At 51.7% G+C, this 20,170-nt stretch overlaps 7 protein-coding genes across 7 annotated transcripts; 5 read left to right on the forward strand and 2 right to left on the reverse strand.

Annotated features, from left to right (window-relative positions):
• Positions 1 to 747: 747 nt before the first annotated feature.
• On the reverse strand, positions 748 to 1,548 carry J4E83_002516 (uncharacterized protein; the record flags this gene model as incomplete). Its single annotated transcript, XM_049329462.1, has 2 exons — positions 748 to 1,205; positions 1,263 to 1,548. 2 exons carry the CDS (start codon positions 1,546 to 1,548, stop codon positions 748 to 750), a joined length of 744 nt encoding a protein of 247 aa, XP_049191141.1.
• A 2,282-nt stretch (positions 1,549 to 3,830) lies between these two features.
• On the forward strand, positions 3,831 to 5,833 carry J4E83_002517 (uncharacterized protein; the record flags this gene model as incomplete). Its single annotated transcript, XM_049329463.1, has 6 exons — positions 3,831 to 3,879; positions 3,931 to 3,999; positions 4,064 to 4,170; positions 4,224 to 4,561; positions 4,613 to 5,295; positions 5,346 to 5,833. 6 exons carry the CDS (start codon positions 3,831 to 3,833, stop codon positions 5,831 to 5,833), a joined length of 1,734 nt encoding a protein of 577 aa, XP_049191142.1.
• A 1,307-nt stretch (positions 5,834 to 7,140) lies between these two features.
• On the forward strand, positions 7,141 to 8,310 carry J4E83_002518 (uncharacterized protein; the record flags this gene model as incomplete). Its single annotated transcript, XM_049329464.1, has 1 exon — positions 7,141 to 8,310. One exon carries the CDS (start codon positions 7,141 to 7,143, stop codon positions 8,308 to 8,310), a length of 1,170 nt encoding a protein of 389 aa, XP_049191143.1.
• Positions 8,311 to 13,852: 5,542 nt separating this feature from the next.
• J4E83_002519 (uncharacterized protein) lies at positions 13,853 to 14,688 on the forward strand (the record flags this gene model as incomplete). Its single annotated transcript, XM_049329465.1, has 2 exons — positions 13,853 to 14,046; positions 14,097 to 14,688. 2 exons carry the CDS (start codon positions 13,853 to 13,855, stop codon positions 14,686 to 14,688), a joined length of 786 nt encoding a protein of 261 aa, XP_049191144.1.
• Positions 14,689 to 15,784: 1,096 nt separating this feature from the next.
• Positions 15,785 to 17,172, forward strand: J4E83_002520 (uncharacterized protein; the record flags this gene model as incomplete). The annotated part of the gene is made up of 2 exons (XM_049329466.1): positions 15,785 to 15,790; positions 16,078 to 17,172. The coding sequence occupies 2 exons, from the start codon at positions 15,785 to 15,787 to the stop codon at positions 17,170 to 17,172; spliced, it is 1,101 nt and encodes a 366-aa protein (XP_049191145.1).
• Positions 17,173 to 17,393: 221 nt separating this feature from the next.
• J4E83_002521 (uncharacterized protein) lies at positions 17,394 to 18,284 on the reverse strand (the record flags this gene model as incomplete). Its single annotated transcript, XM_049329467.1, has 3 exons — positions 17,394 to 17,556; positions 17,605 to 17,674; positions 17,732 to 18,284. 3 exons carry the CDS (start codon positions 18,282 to 18,284, stop codon positions 17,394 to 17,396), a joined length of 786 nt encoding a protein of 261 aa, XP_049191146.1.
• Positions 18,285 to 19,106: 822 nt separating this feature from the next.
• On the forward strand, positions 19,107 to 19,898 carry J4E83_002522 (uncharacterized protein; the record flags this gene model as incomplete). Its single annotated transcript, XM_049329468.1, has 1 exon — positions 19,107 to 19,898. One exon carries the CDS (start codon positions 19,107 to 19,109, stop codon positions 19,896 to 19,898), a length of 792 nt encoding a protein of 263 aa, XP_049191147.1.
• Positions 19,899 to 20,170: the final 272 nt, after the last annotated feature.

Here is a 20,170-nt window from a genome sequence, read left to right on the forward strand (position 1 = left end):
AGAAGAATGCAACAGTTGCTCGAGTGTTGGAGTGTCGAGAGAGGCCGTCCTATGTAGCTGCTTTAAAGGCTGCCATATTTTGAGGTTGAAAGCACGATAGGCAACAGACTTTCGGGACTTGTGGGAAGTTTGCTGCTCGCTGGCGTCTGGCTCTTTTTGCGCCGAGCGAAAGGTTCGCGTCATTGTTACAACTAGCTTTTCTGGCTTATGAGTACGTGTTAATTTGTTCTTTCTGGGCGCGTGTTATATTTCGTCCCCTCATCAAAGTGAACGTAGCCAAGTATGAGTAGGGGTGAGATTTTAGCACGATCCTTGATTGTTGGCCCCGGTCGTGCCGCAATGCTGCATAAGGGGACTAAGCTGACTTTAGACGCCTTGGAACTCCCTCCCGCGAAGGCTTGCGTTTGTTGCAATGTCTTTTTGCTGGGCTGTTGGTGCTATGTTGAGAGTTGTGCTGCGTGGTTGATGCAAACAGTGGGGTATGGGGCTGCCCAGATGTCGTGAAGCGCGCTAGCTCAAGTGGCAGCTACGGCAGTAAAGTTACATTACCAGACCATGAATACACGCGCAACTCGGGGTCCCTAGTCCATGCGATAAACTTTTTGATCGCCCTAAGCAAACCAATGTCATCGAGCAGATTACGGAACTGGCAATGGATGACTATTGGGTATATTAAATTTGAACTGGACATATCTCACACTCGCGACTTCCACCATCTACCTATGGCCAATCATGGTATAGCTCATCTCAAGTTGTTTTCGCCTTGCCAGTTGACGCTCCATTTTCCTGTACTACCGCGCTTTCATCCCCATCGCCCTCAACCTTCCCTGGCTTCGCAAAGGCAGCACCAAGCAGATGAATCGGGTTGTTCATCCTTGTCATCATAAGATAGAGCAGAGTAAGTCCTGTGACAACAACTTCGTCTCTCAGAGCCTCTGTAACCTGCTCTTCTGTCTCCTCAAAGTAGAAGTTGCCGACTTGCTTCATCGCCCATAAATTGACGCCGAACTTGGCGATAGATTCCTGGGTCGCGGAGTTTATGCATACGAAATCCCAGACCTTCATGGTAGAGTTGGCTGTCCAGGTAATAGGGATGCCGCCAAGCGCATGCGAGAGGTAATTGTATTTGGTCTTCCAGCGTTTCAGTGGCTTCAGAATGACTTCCTGGCCATGAATGATGCAATCGCCACTGATGGAGAAACTGTCTAAGCGTTGAAGTACTGCGTCAGAGTGTGTCTTCCATGTAGTACAACCAAACTTACGGATGGTGCCTTTGGCGATGATTGCGTGATCTGACGCGCGCTCGAAGCGCAACTGAGGCTTTGCCGGGCGAAAATGCTGAACGTAGAGCGGCGTGAGCTGTTGATCAGCGCCTTTAGAAGCTACTATGTTGCGGAACTTTGACCAAGCGAAATCGACTTGGAGAGTGAGACCGCTTGAGGATAGAGGGCCCATGGACTCAACGGGCTCAGCGGGCTCAGCGAGCTCTTTCGATGCCCTTTTTGGTGGCTGAGAAGTGTTGGGAGGGAGTTCAGTATGGGTTAACATGATGTGCTAGTAGATGCCTGCTTTTTCGATGTTGGAATATGGAAAATCAGCCGTAACCGCAGCGGCCGTTATGAATTCGAAAACTGTCAAAGCGCGGTCACTCGGAGGTGGTCAGGCGGTGAGGTGAAGGTGAAGACGCGCACTTTTGAGAACGGAGATGCAAACGCGCACTAGAGGTGATTTCGATGTGCGTGATATATGTATTGGAGTTTGCGGAGTATGAACATCGTGCGTTTGTGTGCCTTGCTTAGCCACTCTTCTGGCTTTGGACGCCTTACCATGCCTCAATATTTCCTAGAACGGAATAGTGCTTAGCAGCAGACGGCGATGTAATACAGCGCAGCACATCTTCAATACTGATAAAAGTATATGGGCTGTCTTATGAAGACACAGCCAAGGTGGCGCAGAATATCGAAGGCTTATCTGGGTGTCGCTAAAAACTATCTGTATGGACAGGTCGTGAGAAGAGGAAAGAGGCTGGGAGTGCAGCTGCTGTACAGTGGCAGGTGGGCCCACTTAAGTGAGATGTCGTCATAGCTCACGGCCACGACTCCGTCGACACCCACACCCCACTCAGCATGTCAGCATCTCCACGCGCGCAACGAAAAGAACTATTCTCAGTGTTCTGTACGACAGGTTGCGAAAGAGTTATGAAGATCATGGGGCGCCTATCAGCCGTAATGCACACCGCCGGTCAAAGCAGCCCAAGCGTGGGGAATGCACGGCGGACAGGAATTACACTCCCCAGCACTCTCACCCGGCTACCAACCAGTATGGCACACTGACCTGCTCGCAGGTATCGCATCGGTTTCAATACACCTTGGAATCCTTCATACCAAGAAAGGAGCTTGTCGACTATGCTGCATGACACCGCCTCTTCCAGACTTCGACCGGCGTCATTACTCCACGCGAGGAAGATCTTCAGCAGGTATCGTGAGTAACTTGGTGGGATATCTTCCGCGGACGGCTCAGACAGCAGTTTCGAGGCCCCTTCGAAGCGGCTCGCTTCTAACGCTGCGCTGTTTGAGTGATTCGGCAATACGGCAACAGATGCCCTCTCGCAGTGCGAACCACAATTCTCGATCACTAAAACACACCAAACGATTGTGGTCTCACAGATTAATCAATGATGTTAGAGTACTTGGCTGTCTCGCCGGGCGCACTGAACCTCCATCCCGCGGATAGTTACCCGCATGATGTGCAGCGCGGCAACAGAGAGGCCCAAGTATCGCCCAGTTCTGCCAACAAAGTTGAGTGCTTCTTTTAGCTGGGCCTATCGCGCGTCCAGAGAAAATCAAAACGCTGGGCGATACTCATAATCTCCCACGCCTGCAATGGGTGACGATTACTGATGATGCTCGTGCGGACGCGTCCCCAAGCCAAGTGTCGATCGGGATGCCACAGCTGCAGGACAAAGATCTGCAAAGGAGGCTCTGCTGTTGCGTTGTCGCAATGCACAACATCACTACTGGGTGTCGCGCTCCTTTGCCTAGCAGGGTTTGTTCTGTATTTGGCACAGCGGACTTGGCGGACTTGGCAGGGAAACTCTGTGCAGAGCCACTAATCTCCGCCAAATCGAGACGCCCATCGGCATTGTCATGTTGAGACGCTTGCCGAGCCGCAATGCTCACAGCCGGACAAAAGAACCTGCGCCGTTGTGTGTTCCTCATTTGCGCCAATCACCGCGTACAAGGTCAACCTGTCTCAACAGCTCCTGTGTCTCAACCTTGAATGTTTCCCCGACGTCCACAGGTGTAACATGACAGGGTCAAAGGGAGCCTTAAGGCGGAAAGTCCCACACGTCGCGTTCGAAGCTAGCGCTACAGATGAGCTTGGCACCATCCGCCATAGCCCATTCACCGCTTGGCTCCGGTCGTAAGCCTCCTAATGGCGGGAGTGGCTGCTAAGCCAAGAATGTCCTGGCGGCTGCTGTTTCAAGTCAACGAAGTGCATTGTGTCCGTGACGCGTGTAAAGATATGAAGTAACAAGGCTCAGCACCCAAGAACTTGGAAATCGAGGCTGGCATTCCCTATCACTGCGCTCGCAATTCTCTCCGAACCAGTCCGGGAAATCCCTCGTTCTCCATCTTTTTGCACTTGCTTATATTGGTTTTAATCGACTTGTAAATACGGCTGGTCTGCTATTTACAGTTACTCGCTCCCGCTGGTCGTCTTCATTCCACACCCTTTTTTCTCAACCCTTACTGTTGTTCCTTCCGCGCATGAATCCTTGAAAACACTCCTTCCGTCTTTTCCGCTTTTCGCCTACAGGGCCATTCACCATGCCTTCCCTCGATGTTAGCGAGCTTAACATCGTCATCGCCGTCCTAGGTACGTTCGACAGGCTAAAGTCGACAGGCAGACACTGACGTTCGAGTGCAGGCGCTTTCATCATTCTATACGGCTTCATTTCAGTCAAGATCAAGCAAGTGTGGTATCTTGGTGAAGCTTGTAAGTACACAACCGCCCGACGCAGCGCCGTCGTTCTTCAAAGCAGTGAACTCATTCTTTACAGTACCTGCCGTTCTTATCGGTGTCATCCTAGGACCGATAGCTGCCAGATTCCTAGATGCGGAGAAATGGGGCTCAGCTGCCACGGGGCAGCAAGAAGCTATCACGCTGGTGAGCGCAAATTCACAAAACCCCAATATTGAACCCTGCTGAGCATCATATAGGGCATGTGCCGAATCGTCATTGGTGTGCAGCTGGTCATCGCTGGATTCCAACTCCCTGCCAAGTACCAACAAGCCCGATGGAAGGAGATGGCGATCTGCCTTCTCCCTGTGATGACAATTATGTGGATCTGCACTAGCTTGTGCATTCTCGTCACAGTTCCCAAGCTTACCTTCTTGGCTGCGCTTGTTATCGGATCCTGCGTTACTTGCACTGATCCTATCTTGTCGCAAGCCGTAGCCAAGGGACCCTTTGCTGACAAGTTTGTTCCTCGCGCGCTGCGAGAGATCATCTCGTCGGAAGCTGGTGCTAACGATGGTTTCGGTTTCCCTTTCCTGCTGTAAGTCTCACAACCCTCCAACTCAAGAAGCTTCTCTGACGAGTCGAACAGTTTGGCTACGTACCTTATTCGCCATGCCGAACTTGATGGTGTCGAGTTTAAGACCGGCATAGAAGGTGCCAAGGAAATCGCCCACCGGGCAGTCAACATGCTCTCCAAGCGCAGCGAAGAGGGAGTTGGTCGTCTCGGTGGCGGTGTCCCCATGGCCATGGAACAGTGGATTGTTGAGGGATGGCTGTACATCATCGTCATGTCCGTCGCAATCGGTGTCATTCTCGGCGTCGCCAGTATGTTCGCCGTCAAGTTCGCCCTGCGCAAGAAGTGGATCGACTCCGAGAGTCTTCTGCTCTGGCCTATGGCTCTCGGCTTGTTCACCATTGGCGTTTGCGGCGCGCTCGGTACGGACGACCTCCTCGCTTGCTTCGTCGCCGGAAACGTCATGAACTGGAACGGAATCTACCTCGAGGAAACCGAGAAGCGCCATGACGAGGTCAACAGCTGTTTCGATGTCATCCTCAACTTCGGTGGTTTCATGTACATCGGAACCATCATCCCATGGGCCGAGTTCCAGATGCCAGATGTCACCGGTATCACCATTGGAAGGCTCATGATTCTTGGCTTCCTCATCCTCGCTTTCCGTCGTATTCCAGCCATCTTCCTGATGTACAAGGTCATGCCCAACGTTGTCAAGGACTGGAAGGAGGCGCTGTTCATGGGTTACTTCGGACCCATTGGTAAGTTGCATCGATCCTTTCAGATAGTGACATGAACTAACGCTTGTCAGGTATCGGAGCCGTCTTCTACGTCGAGCACACTCGTCACCTTTTCCCCAAGCCAGGCGAGGCCGAGACTGAGGAAGAAGAGAACCTTGTCGCAGCCATGATCCCAGTCGTCTACTTCCTCGTCGTCTTCTCCATCGTCGTCCACGGCCTTTCCATCCCCGCCCTCGATGCTTTCTACCGTTACAAGAAGATCCCAGCGATCGAAGAGTCTGAGCCCGCAGAGATTCGCGTACGATCTATCCACGAGGCCCTTCCTAAGAACACCAGGATGGACTCCAAGCGCGGCTCGGTCTACCAGCACAACCGCTTCTCTCGCCCAGTTTCTATGGGTCCTGGCCCGGAGCTGTACAGGTGGAACAACCAAGTCAGGGATAGCGAAGCCACGTTCAGGTCAAACTCCCAGGTGCAAGCTGTTGATTACGCAGAGAAGCTGCAAACTATCCGGTTCCAGGAAGACTATGCTCATGAAAAAGCAAACTTGGGCCGGTAGATTGGTGTGAGCTGGGACATTTGACATGTCGCACTCCCGGGTGGCTATCCCTATCTTTGGTGGAAGGCCTGTCAAGGGGCAATTAGAGAATTCGGTACGCGCCAAGGGTCAAGCAGAGGATGCGCGCAGAAGGAAGGGGAGCCGTTAGAACAGTGTATTGGTTGGATCGCTCATTTTAGGATTGGAACACAATCAGGGTTGCTCCCTATCGTTTACCATGCTTTTTGTCACTCGTTTAGACCTGTACAACATAGACTGACGTTGAATTACGCGTATTTGTCCGCACGCCAGTCCCAAAACTACGCCCAATGCCCACCCTCACCACCAGCTCTCAAGTGCAAACTTCAAAGTCGTCACCACAATCCTCACGATTAATATCAACGCAGGAATCCGACGAGACCCCCAGCTTCAAGACCCAGTTCCCCAGACCCAGATGTCAGGCCGATTCCCCTGTCGTTCACTGCCCAATCCGAAACAAGCCAAGAACGCCGCGGTGGAATCGCCAAGCCGTCATTGCCGTGTTACCCGTGCCGGTTTTCCGCTGTCCCTGTCACTTTCCTCCCCTTAACGCCCTCGCTCCCCGGAAAGGTTATCCATACAGTTTGAGTGTCAGGACTTCATTCTCAAACGTCTTGGGAGATTCAGTCTTTGTTCCCGATGAAAGAGGAGGTAATAATATGGAGATTATGTGTTGTTGCTAAATTGGGTATGGCGTGCGCTGCGCTCACATCGGTCCGACTCCACCTTTCCGCTCCGCGACGAGTGTGCGGAGGTCGTGGTCGTGAAGGGGGTGTTGGGGAAGGCTGTCGGAGTGAATTGCGGTTGAGCAAGAAGATAGTCGGGCTGTGGGAAACCTTTTCTCGTCATATCCGTCTCTCTTCCATGTTCGAATTCGCGAGCTGCAGGGCTCCCTATCACTGTGCCTCTCCAGCCAATGGTGACAGATGACGATCTTTACCGTAATGGTTGGTGTCGCTTTATCATCACTTTGTTTGTCAGCTCTATCACCAACTCTGCGTTTTATTGTGCAAGTATCGAGAGAAGCGACGAGCTTTTGACAACAGTTTTGTCAGCTGTCGTCATGTCAGAGAGCTTATATCTATTGCGATTGGCCTGCTGCATTGGTAAGTGATGCAACCCATGAATGGTGCATCGGCTATACAAGGTAACACCATAAACATCGTACTTAGGGTCTATGGGCAATACGCAATGGACCACGAAGTTGAATTCGGCTATATCTGAAAGGCATATAGCCCGTTGACGGTAGTTTAAGAAAAATCCACCAACATCATCCAATTTCACTCAATATGCCACCAATCCGCGTTGCTCTCGTTGGTCTATCGTCATCCGCAAAGGTCACCTGGGCCGCAGACGCTCATCTCCCATATCTCCTCTCCCCTCGTGGCAAGAAGCACTATCAGCTTGTCGCTCTCCTCAACTCCTCTACTCAAGCCGCAGAAGCAGCAAAGAAGACATTCGCACTTCCCGAAGACGTAAAAGCATATGGCGACCCAAGCACCCTCGCAGAAGACCCAGATATCGACCTCCTCGTCGTCTGCACCCGCGTCGATGTACATTCCTCTGTCGCTGAACCGAGCCTCAAGGTAGGGAAAGCAGTGTACATTGAATGGCCAGTGACGCAAGACCTTGCCAGCACAGTACACCTTGCAGAACTTATGCATGAACCGCGGAACAGTATCATCGGCCTCCAAGGACGGGTCGCCCCAATCACCCTTCGACTCAAAGACCTACTAGCCGCAAATACCATAGGAAAAGTACTCAGCAGCCAAGTCCGCGCTTTTGGCAACTTGCTGCAGCGGGACGCTCTCCCTGAGTCTCTGGAGTATTTTGCGGATAGGAAGGTGGGAGGACATCCGATCAATATCCATTATGGCCACATGATCGACTACGTGCACGAGGTACTCGGCGGATGGGAAGAATCTCATACAAAAATGCAAATCCAGCGACCGAATCTGAAGCTCCTGGGAGCTGATGGGAGTGTCAACAGGGCCGTAAAGACTGATGTACCCGATCTGATATCTGCACACGGCACCCTCAGTACCGAGAAACGCGTCACAGTACCCGGCGCCACTCTCACAGCTTCCTTCCGCCTTGGCCAGTCGTTTAAAGGCGAACCTGGGTTCGTGTGGTACATCGCTGGCGAGACAGGAGAGTTTCGCGTTACTGCGCCAGGTCCTTATCTCATGTCTGGTGACTCTTATGATGGCCCTATTTCGATTCAGCACCATGATTACGCGACTGATGAGGTGCGCGATTTGGGCTGGGACTGGCCAGAGTGGCAGAAAGAGTTGGGTCTTCGCGCGAGGAGCGTGGCGGAGGTGTATGAGAGGTATGCGGAATGGGTTGAAGGTGGGATGGGGGTGGTTGTCGAAGGGAGAGAGTGGCCGAGCGTGGTGGATGGAGTGACGTTGATGAGGGAGTTTGATGAGATTTATAGAGAGTTTGATAGGGTGTGAGGTAGGGTACATATTTGGTCTACACTGTTGGGGGAGTTGGAAGATGGTGCCAGTTACTGTTGGGTATATTGTGACATTTCGCAACTGATGTTCATCGATAGTGTCGGGCCTGTGAGATTTGGTGATGTGATATCTGGTAATACACTGAGCGATCTTGCCTGCACGAGGAACAAAAACGAGACTGGTTGGCTGACAGTTACAAATCGTGCAGATCTGCGTAGGATCATATTTTCACGACAACATCCCAAGATCCATATGCGCTTTTCCTCTTCTGCGCCCACCATTTCATTTGAAGTTTTGTCGCTATCTAGTGTATGTCGTGCCAGCTGGTAGCTCCGCCGGTGCCCTATCGGCAGGCACTTCCGATACAGGACTGACCGCATATCCGTATTTCTCAGTTGCTGGTCCCTGGGTATACGTCTGATTTGAGTCCATTTCACCAGGAGAACCGGCTGGGTATGTAGGCGCGGTATGCGAATTGGCGGGCTCATACGGATTTCGCTTGCCATTCTTCTTTCTGCGCCAGAACAGAAATCCAGCCAGACCGAGTAGAGCGAGACCACCGACTATTCCACCGACCAGGCCGCCTATCGTGCCACCTGAGAGACCCGACGCTTTGTCCTTTGTCGCAATTGGTGAAGGGGGCGAGGAAGCCGTTGTTTGTGCTCCTCCAGACGGTGAGGTGGTAGCAACGGGTTGTCCGGATGCGCTCGGAGTTGCTGACGATGCAGCTGCGGTGGTTGGCGCAAGTGCTTGTAGAGCAGACAAGCTGATCGCGTACGTAGGGGCGGAAGGGCGAGCCGCTATGAGAGACTGCGCTGTTTCGTTTACGGCGGTCGCATTGAGGGAAATGAGAGGGTTGTCTAGTTTACTCCAGCAGATGTTCGTCTGGTCTGCTGTTTCCGTGCACGTCTCGCTAGGTCTTGTCAGCTACATGCGCAACGTTTAGTATTGCGGCGCTGAGAGGTCTGCTCACCTTGACTTCAAGCAGCAAAAGGTATTGATGCCAGTCGAGCAAGCTTGTTGACTGCCCGAGGGCGTTCTCGTGTCTCCTCCATCGCAGTCTGAACTGGGTCCCCAACACACAGCATCTGTACTCCCTGGTATGCAGCAATAATACTTCTCCGTGCGATCATCGAAGGCGCAGACCGATGGCGCGTCACATCCGAATGAAGATTTAGGACATGCCTTCAAGTCGCCAATTCCTACGTTGCCGGCGAAGAAAAACTCGGTGAAGGCGCTACGCACTGGCAGCGTGGTTGCGAGGAGCAGACAGACTGTCGACAACATCTCCCCGCGTGTTGGATTGAGCGCGTGTTGAGTTATGGAACGATTTGTGGAGTGCGACCGTAGGCGTGGAAGCGATCTTCTACAGCATTATGAGAGAACGGTGAGCCTTTCGGCGAATTTCTTTCGCTGTGGAGATGTTAGGCCACCCATCATTCCATAGCCACGATATGCTGTGCCCAAGAAGCCGGGGGCTTGCATCCAGACACGAATCACGTTGTGTTGGTGCCTTGGGTCGGCGACGTGAGAGGCAGTGTCGGCGTTATAGCCATAGCGCGACTTCGCTGCTCATCGTTGCTGCATGTGGTCCATGGCTAGCTTTTGAAGGCCCGGATCGCAAAGTTTTACATGTAGGAGGAGAGACAAGGCGCATGCCTGGAGGTCGATGATCTAAAGAATGTACCAGTAACTGATTGGCAAAGAAGCTCACGTCGAGGGTGTGTAGCTCGTGGAAGCCGGCGGTTGCGACGAAACAGCGTCGAAAGTACGGCGCGTGCGTACCGCGTGGTAATCTCGGCATCTTCCGAGTCATCCCACATGAGTCGCGAGCGCGCATCATCCATCTCTTTCATCATCTTCTTGTGTGTCTTCTTGTTTGCGCGCTTGTCTCGTGATGATCCGATTGCAATGACATTGAATGGTACTTTGGGTAGTTGGGTATGTGATGACTATGATTTGCCGACGAATTCTCACCTCTTTCCCCGAGTACCAGTACACACTTTGACCACGAGCCACGATTTTAGGACCCAAAGGTCAGACAATAGTGTGTTAGGCCTTGCATATCAAAAGACATCTGTGGGGTTGCAACCGGAAATAACAAATCTTGGGCTGCCTTGGGAAGCCGGGCATGTGGACACCATCTCTGGTGTCATTTTTGGACCCTCGCATGGTTCATACTAAGTTCAAGGTCCAGAAAACTAAAAGAGTTGGGGTGGAACGCATTGCCATGGTTATCGAGCACAATCCGCGTGCTTGTCGGTCGGGACAGGTACCTAGGTACTTCAGGGCGGTGCCACAGTGCCGCAGTGCCAATACGTCACTCATGGCATTCCGCAATTTCAACATTCGCATCATGTCAACTTTGAGACTGTAACGCAAATAGAGTGCGCAGGAAAGATAATGCCGTGCTACCTAGTTATCGAGCCACCAGTTGTGGAATGTCTCACGACGCAAACTCCCGAAGTCTTGTGCGTGAACAGGTGCCGTCTGCCCGCGCAGATATCTCACCGTCTGTGCCAGCGCTGTATATCAAGAGGCGATCATGTAAATATGACAAAGGAGTATTCTTCTAGCAGCGTAGCTTGCGTGGGGTAGTCGCTACTAGAGTGTACTGCAGTCTCACGTTATTTGTGGAAATGAAGGGCAATATCCGACCAAGCGGACCTCCGCGGAGCGGCTGGCTGAGGGTACCAGAACAAGAACTGCCTGGATAACTCGATCATTATACTGTCCCAAAAAGCCAGCATACCGGAATCCTTCTATGAATAGCCCCTTGATGTTAATTCTACGCTAAGCCTATCCCTTGAGTACATAGGTATTAACCATCTCAAGTCTGTATACTGCCCATGCGTGTGGCTCAAAAAAGATGTGGTCATTAGAGTGGAGAACGAAAGCCTTGCTAGCGACCCGTGACAGGCACTAAAGGCGAAGATTAGCAAAACATTGGTATCTAGTGGCGTTGCTTTCGAACGATGCGATCAATGTCAGAGTGAATGTGTGTCAGCCAGGTTGCTCCCGGATTTATTGTCCACACTGCAATATTTCCAGACCGATACAAGATGAAGATGAGTGTCAGTATTTCAATGCTCAACTTCGCGTCACTCTCGCTTCGATGAATAAAGAAGAGTCGTTGTTCTCCAACACCGCTAGACTCCTCCAGAGTATGACTGATGCAAGACTCGCGCCTGTTTGGAGAAAATTCTCAAACATGTTAGTCAATTCGAACTCTGTTTTGCGTGCGTCGGCCAAGATCTTCCCTTCTTTGTAGATGTTTGGCCACGCCGCAGGAGAGTATGGAAGGGCTGGGCGTGCAGTACCTAGGAATCGATGAGTACAACACATTCAATGCGGAGGCCCATGCCGAGGAATGGCGCGACAGTGACCCTGCCTGGCTTTTCGCATCCGTTCTTGAACAGGCCGGTGTGATACCTAGGTATTCGATGCGAACCAGAAAACCGAGTCAATGGACAGAACCGATTGTGTTACCATGCGGCATAGACCCCACTGGGTGTCGGATCATAATCTCGGCATTGGAGGGGAAATTCTTTGGAATGAGCGCAGTCGCCGCGAAAGCGAGAAACACGCTATTGCCATTGTTATTGCCTAGGCACAGGCTGACATTGGGAACTGTGGCTAAGGATTGAAATACCTCGTCAGTGTTATGGACCTTAGGGCCGGATGCGTACCCGATTCTGCTGGTTGATTGGCAGGTTTGGAAGAGACCTGAGTGCATGATGTGACTCGAGGACGGAGTGGCTCGCCGATATCACGTTACTTATGTATTCAGATGGCGGAAGGTTCGATCTCTTGAACGATTTCGATGCCAGAACGCGCTAGCACGCCTACACGTGCTCGCGCTGCAGAGGATCGAAGATCCCGACGCTGCAAATGATTGGCCGGACGGCAATAGCGCCGAAGTGGCGCCACGAAACCTCGATACGAAATTCCCCTTCGAGCCTTCCTCCACCCGCCGTCAGATAGCAACTACATACGCTTCTTTCTGTGGCACTTTTTTGATACGCATTTTTCACGGAGTCATGCAGCGGTCTATATAGACTGGTGTCTTGCAGTTGATTCTGCAGTAACAACGCGGCTGACGTCACGGTCTCAAAGGAATGGACCAAGGAGCTGCACGAAGCCCACCACCACTGCGTTCACTCCTACCTGCGCCCGCCGGTGGAGTTCGCAGAGAATCTGTGGAAAGGCAAAAGGCTACACGCGTCAACGCTTGCGAGGCTTGCCGAGTTCGTAAGTCAAGAGCAAGTACACGCATGCTACTTTCTGGTGCTGTTGCTGACCTGGGAACAGTGCGACGGATTAAAGCCTAAATGCACTGCATGCGTGACACGAGAGACTGAATGTCGGCATGGCGAAACGGAGTCACGTCAGTTCAAGCGTAGATATCAGCAGCTCAAAGAGAAACGTACCGCCCAAGAAGAACTGTTCGACATGCTACAAAACCTGCCAGAGAGGGATGCAGCCAGTGTCTTCCGCCGTATTCGAGCCGGTGCAAACGCCGAGGCCGTCGTGAAGCACATACAAGAAGGGAACATGGTCGCTGAGGCTTCCAATGTGCCCCAAACGTCGTCGCGTTTTCGTTTTCCGTATTTTGATGAGATACCACCAAGCCTTCGAGAGAGCGCTTACTTTCGATCACTAGTATCGGAAGCAATCGAAACATCCGATAACGACAGAGACGATCCCCAGACTCAATTTGCTTTCCAGAGGAGCAATTACGAGAGGCCTTTTTCCTCGGCCAAGTTGGTGGACCCTCTACTTGAGGATGCACAACCGTCGCACTGGACTAGTGTTAGCTCCAACGATCGATTGCTGCGTAACATTCTTGAAAGTTACTTTGTCAACCAGTATCCAAGACAGTTCTTCTTCTTCAAGAATTATTTTCTAGAAGACATGGTATCGAGAAGAGCTGAGTTCTGCTCTCCTCTACTCGTCAATGCACTTTTGGCCAAATCTTGTGTGAGTGAGTGTACATTTTTGTCATGGATGGGGGTTTACTAACTTATCACAGGCTAGTTCTCGACTGTTTGCCAACCAGACCAAGTTCTGGAATCCAGATAGCCTGCCATATCGATTCTTGGCTGAAGCAAAACGACTATGGGAACTAGAAGAGGGGCAGCCAAAGCTTACAACGATCCAAGCTGGCTGCCTGATCAACGCCACGATGAACGACTTTGGTCATGATAGGGTCGGGTTCTCTTACATGTTCAAAGCGCTCAGCATGGCACATCGAATGAATCTTTTCACGCCTCGGTCATATGACAATAAACTTGAACACGCGAAATCGTTCACTGCCTGGGCCCTTTCCGCATGGCTTTCGTAAGTACATTTGTTCAATATCATTCCTCAGCTAACTTCTGTCAGATTGCAGAGCTACTATTACTTCAAGCCACCGTGCCTCTTGGATATTCCGGCAGATCCGCTTCCTGACGCCGATGGCAGATCGGAGTGGTACGGCCAGATGTCATTGCGTTATCCACCGGACGAGCAGATCTACTCACCCGAATTCGCCCATAGTATGAAAGCACAGTGCGAGTTGCGGGTCATCCAGAATGAGATCGGCGTCATGTGCTTTAGTCGCTCCAAAGAGTCTAGGAAGATGCCCTGGGGTGCAGCTCTGCATATCCAGGCAAAGTTGGAAGCCTGGTATGGAGGTTTGCCTGTTCAACTGCAGCCTCGCTGTATCGTATACCCCGCTCATCTTATGCTACAGTAAGTGGCTATGCCAGATGATCCTAATATAAAAGCTAAGAGGTTTGCAGTTGCGAGTACTATGCGGCTCTTGTAACTTTGTTCCGGTCGCAGATCTCGTCTGGGGATGATGGCGACCAGCTGTTGACGCAGCATCAACGTAACGCAGCTGAGCAAATGGTTACCCGAGCAAGCGTTCAACTCGAGAGTATCTTGCGCTTATACTACCTTCGCCATAGTTTCGAGGCTTACGACTCTACGCTTACTATCTTCCTGGCCCAGCTCGCCAACCTAACTTTAGAGCCTCTTGAACAACTCGAACGAGATCCGGGCAACGCTCCCCCGGAAGTCAGCGAATCTCTCCTATCGACACTCGTCTTATGCTTCAGTGGCTTATATGAGCAATCCAAAAGCGCCTACATCGCCGGTGTCATGCTCATGATCATGAAGAAAAGACTGAGTGCCGACGTTCGTAACGCTGTCGGGCGTTATGTTATGATCGAAGAGACGGATGGTGATAGTGATTCAATGGACGAAACGGACCTAGAGTTTTCACATCCAATTCTTTCGGAGCTCATTCTGCCGGGTACAAGCCTCAGCGACGATCCAAAGTCGTGGAGATTGAAGAATTTGGTGGATGATCCTAGGAGGTATTCAGGGTAGCAACAGAATGGGATGCGAATAACGCGATAATATTGATATGCAGATATAATAGACGAGTGAGGAATGAAGCAGGCACTTGATGCGTTGTTCGACCATATGACGCCATTGATTCCAGCAAAGCTCGACCTGAAGGCTGACCTCGGGAGTGTGTCAGCCCTTTGACCACGTGATGTCTGTCTGGTGGTTCTTCGGTCTTGCATTCCAGGTAGAGTGCGCGACCAGTGATGTTAGGAAGATTCGACGCGTCGAGACCGCAGAGCAGCAAAAGGAAATGCCCGCCACACGGCCAGATCGAAAGGATCGATGACCCTTTCATTTCTCATGCCAGTGATGCCAGCCGTATCTTCATAGTATATCGATATTGTGGCGCTGCGCTGACTAGAGGTTCAAACTCTCGTTCATCATCTACGGTATGATCTCCGGATGTTAAAGCGCCGTCGCGTCGCAGATGATGCACGCGTCGCCGAAAGAAGGCAGGGGGAGAGGCTGACCCGGTACGTCTTCGCCTCAACTTCAAGTTTGAAAATTCGAAGAACGCGAGTCGTGTTGTGTCATGCCTGCAAATGCCTCTCTTCGCAAGATTTGTTGGAATCCTTCACTGTGTAGGACGTGATGCAGCAGCCCTGAAGGCGTTCCACAAGCGGGACAGAGAAGGCTGCCAAGCCACTTACTAGTCAAGCGGGCCGCTGACGTGGTGAGACGCTCACGAGAAAACGACAGCTCGTCGACACGGCGATAGCCATACCTTGTGGACGAATTGTAAGTTGCCACCATGGTAAAAAACGGAGATCAGATGAAAGCGATGGAGCTTCATCCTCGCTCGTGCAGATGTCACAATGAACAGTCCGCCACCTTGTTGGTTCGGGAAGGCCCCGCATCCGCGGATCCATCTGCATCATGCGCACAGACATTCGATAGAACCTTGGAACCCAAAATCAGGAGGCGGTGGAGAGTTTCAACGCGCGTCAAAAGCGCGAGGTTCCCGCCCCTCTTCCCGTTGCATTCCCGTTGGACCCACGACTTCCATTCAGGTACCAACGCACGCGAACCGTGAAGAAGACAGCACTTGCAACTTTGAACCTATCCAGACAGCATCATGCCAGTGGACGAGTGGACTCCTAGTAGAATCATGTTCGACCCACCCGAGAAAGGTCGCTTGGGGTATTCCGATCCTGTAGCGTGAGTATCTTGCGAGTAGTTACAGGAGGTCTCCAGCTGATCTCTTCCTATAGAGACCATGACGTGAACGAACAGCAACAACGACGCGTTTCCGCAAAGCGCGCTCGCGACATGGAGGACGACTCACTTCCAATGGGGAAACGACGTGGCGACATCTTTAAAACATTCCCCCGACCTCTTCCAAAATCCTCACCCGCGAACAGCACACAGGTGCGTTCGCCCATCACGGGCGCTCAATCAAATAAGAACAAGTCCAAGTACAATTCTCGAAAACCATCCTCCGGTAATTCGAAGCCGCGGTCGGCGTCTACCACCAAGCAGCGAGAGCTCATAGACCTTACCGGGGATGCAGACATGGAGAGCGTTGACGGTGGTGTACCAGAGAGCGTTGATGGCGGTGTTGCATTAAGCACTGTAAGCGTTGATGGAGGTGTTCCACTTACCCCTGCTGAAGCCGCGGCGGAAATGTCATCTCCTGGATCTTCGCGTGCAGCAATGCAGTCCAGAGCCTCGCATACTGTACCTTCGGAAACACCACTACAATCGAGAGCGGACAAAGGCAAGGCCAAGGCTACTGAGCTGGCTTCAGCTGCACGTTTGCCTACACCAAATCCTGAGTCGAATGAAGAAACACATTTCGGAGATGTACAATCTGAGGTCCACGCTACCGACGAGGATGTCAATCGTTTCATCCGCCAAGGCGAGACGAGGCCAGATAGGGAAGATGAGGTAGCTTACCTCACAAAATGGAAAATACCTCAGAGATATCGACCAGAAGACAAGCCTCTGCTGTATGCTGGATGGAACTTCGGCGATCTCCCTCTGAACTTCCTGAAATATCTTTCGTATGAGCTTTCACAAGGCAGGTTGCTTGAGGGGGACTGGGCGCCTCTGGCAAAAGCTTTTAAGCTCTTCTACCCTGACATGCTACCCGGTCCCCAGCTAAGGGCGCGGATGCAAAGAGAACAAGCTGAACAAGCCGCACAAGCTACACAGTCGGCACAACCAACACAATCGACACAAACCCCACATGAGCACGCAGGACCTTCTCAACAGCGAGGCTCCCGTGCCGAACGCAATGCTGAACGCAATGCTCGTCTAAGGGAGGCTTTCAGTCTGGACACGAAAAGCTTTTCATTCAAGGAACATTCTCCTTGGCCGCACAAGAGGATCGACCAGCTACAAGATGGAGAGCGCAAGAGATTGGTGAGGATGTGGGGCAATGGATCGCTGCGTAGGAGACTGGATCCTGAGGATTTTAGCTGGTGCACAGATGCGATGAGACACTTCAACTTGATCATTTAGGAAATATGTAGTATGAAATGAATCGACGCAAGACATGTGATGGTTTTACCTACCCATCTACTCGCTTGAAGCCCTGACGCTATCCAGTCAATGTTCGTAACGTCACCTTCCTCGCCGAGAAGCCCTTCTGAACAGTCCACATCTGGGACCGATCGAGGACCATCATAAGGAAGCGAAGTCAACTCATCCCGCTGCTGGCTAACCCAGCTTGCGATCACAGCTTATATTGTCGACCAAGCGTTGTCTATCGGCATCAGGATACCGCTGATCGTCTTTGCAGCATCAGACGCAAGGAATGCAATGCCCTGTGCGATATCGTTCGGGCCCACTGATCCGTATGGAAGATCGTCTCTTTTGAGACCTTGGCATAACATCTGCACGGGGCTGCAAGCTTGTTAGCGATGACAGTGTGCCAGGGCTGTAAACCCTTACTTGTACATTTCCATTGCAGCCTGATCGACGTCCTCTTTCACCACCGATGAGCGGATGTTGGTCGGCACGGCTGAAACTCTTGTTAGAACAACATCCTCTGAGTTCAAGGACTAGACGCGGTACTCACCGCCTGGGAGTACGGCATTACATCTGATACCGTCTTTGCGGAAGCGCCATGCGACATTCTTGGTCGCACCGACAAGCCCATGCTTACTGGCTGTGTATGCGATGCCTGCCACTGCACCGGAAAGACTTGCATAACTACCAACATTAATGATGGCACCGCTTTTTTGGTCTTTCATACTGGGCAACACAGCCGCCATCATTCTGACCGGTACTGTGAGGTTGATGGTGAGGACGTGCTCCCACTCGTAGTACTTGATTGTATCGGCGCTGCCAAAACTGTCCATGATGCCTGCAACATTAGCCAGCACGTCGATCTTCGCTCCGTACTTTGCGATGCAAGCAGCTACGGCCTTTTCTGCTGCGCCGAATCTGCAAAGATCGGCTTTGTGGAAGGTGAAAGACGCTTTCTGGGTGACATTCAGGTCTTGGTCGAACGGCGACATATCGATGCCGAAGACTTGGGCTTTCTGTGATAGGAAGAGGAGGGTCGTCGCGAGGCCAATGCCGCTGCTGCAACCCGTGATGATGACAGTCTTGTTGTCAAAAGATGGCATGGCGACGAATTATGATCTCCACCTGGAGGTAGGTATCATGTAAACCGCTCATGACTACTCGTCTTTTATACATGCCTAACACTTGTCTTTGTGGCCTTCGCGGATGCGTACAGACCGTATGAGTAGTTTGTCTTTATCCACATGTCCCGCAATCTAGATGCACACGATGTCGAATCGGGCTATTTGCGCGACCCAGCTGGACAATTGGCCAACCAGAAGCTTGACCATCCGCAAACGCTAGAAGCAGGTAACACTGCCGAGCTTGAAGCGCAGTCTACGAGAGTATTCAACCGACGTTGCTGTTTTGTTCACGCAACGACGGCGAAGATACCCAATGAGTCCATCTTTGCATGAGGGAGAGGGCGGTAGCCCAGCGGTTTTCGGTCAGAACCGCGAGTACGTTGGATGGCTCGTCTGCATCTACACGATTTGAGCAGGTAGAAATGACTCGGTTAGTTGAATGTTGCGGCAAAAGCGAAGATAAGTCATGCTAAGTTGACCATATGGGTGTTGACTGCGCCGCTGAGGTTGTAACCGGAAGGAAGCCATCCATGCGACATGGGCTGTTACGTATGCCAAGCTTCCCAAGGTCGCTGCGCGACTGCGCGCTCGAAGTCGCGTCACTTCCGCAACTCACGCGTCCTGCACCGTCCCCAGCAACGATGGGAAATCCCGACAACTATCCTTTTACGTTTGACTTTCCTGTAGGTCCATACGTGGACAAAGGACGGCGTTTTCGGGCTTGGACGTTGTATGACGTCTTCTCGGCTGGTTCGTACACACCTCCCATTGTCTGCATCGCACTGACAAGCAAACGCAGACATGCCCGATGAGGAGTTCAAGGCTCTTGTAGATCTGCACCGTCCCGTCAGTTCTGAAGTCTTCTGCCTCATTGTCGACAACAGGTTCCGGAACACATTGCATTTCCTCAAATTGTGCTTGGCTCGCGATCTGGATTTCTACTGGGACCAACGGCACCATACAAGAGAAGAAGACCAGAAGCGACTGGAAAAGTACTTCGACGAAACATTTCTGCCACGACTGCTTCATATGATGCGGAATTTGGCTAATGCTGATGTCCGTGGCTTGAGGATGGCAATCGCGTGGTATATGACCATGAAACTGGAGTTGATACACAACGATGAGATATATCTCGGCGTCTGGGCTAATTCCGTTCTCGACTGCTTTTTGCTTGAGACATTCTATGGCTGGGACGGAAAAAAACCAAGCTATCGCCGGGAAGCCTACTGCAAGCCGATACCATTTGTCGATGCCGCTCGGCAATGTAGATTGATCCGAGAACAGGCAAGAGAAATCCCTGGTTGTCCTGTTCATGACAAGTACGAATTTCAGTCTCGGTACTACCAGTTTCACGAAAGCGAATGCATGCAGGCCCAATGGGTAGCAGCCTATAGTATATTTGAACGCCAGGCTTATGCCGAGACCAAAAGAAAAGTGTACCACGTCGTCGGACTCAGATTACCAAGAGAGCTTGCAGACATGGTGTTTGACTATGCTCTTGTGGCCGAAGGCATACCCAAGGATCTCAAGACGTACTTCGAGTTTCAACCTGAGTTCGAAGAATGCGGAGTAGATGCGTATGCAAAAGTCTGACAGGCACGGAGTGGGATCGAGGAGAGCGAATCCAGTGGAGATGGTCGGCGACGTCACTTAGGAGATTGTTCGGCGATAAGCCGTGGAGCGAAGGGGTCATATCTTGATACTCACTGGTGCTTGTACTGGAGAAAGATCTGCGATACCGTCTTGCCATCAATTGAGATGTTACTTGCCTTCAAGTTGCCCGGAGACGCCGAGGGCTCGCCAGCGCATGCTCCCAAATGAGATGTCCTGAACAAAAGGAGGAAGGCTGGATCTGACAAAACGTC

This window comes from Alternaria metachromatica (assembly GCF_023757995.1).
Source record: "Alternaria metachromatica strain BMP 0045 chromosome Unknown scaffold_4, whole genome shotgun sequence".
In the NCBI taxonomy this organism is placed as follows: Eukaryota; Fungi; Ascomycota; class Dothideomycetes; order Pleosporales; family Pleosporaceae; genus Alternaria; species Alternaria metachromatica.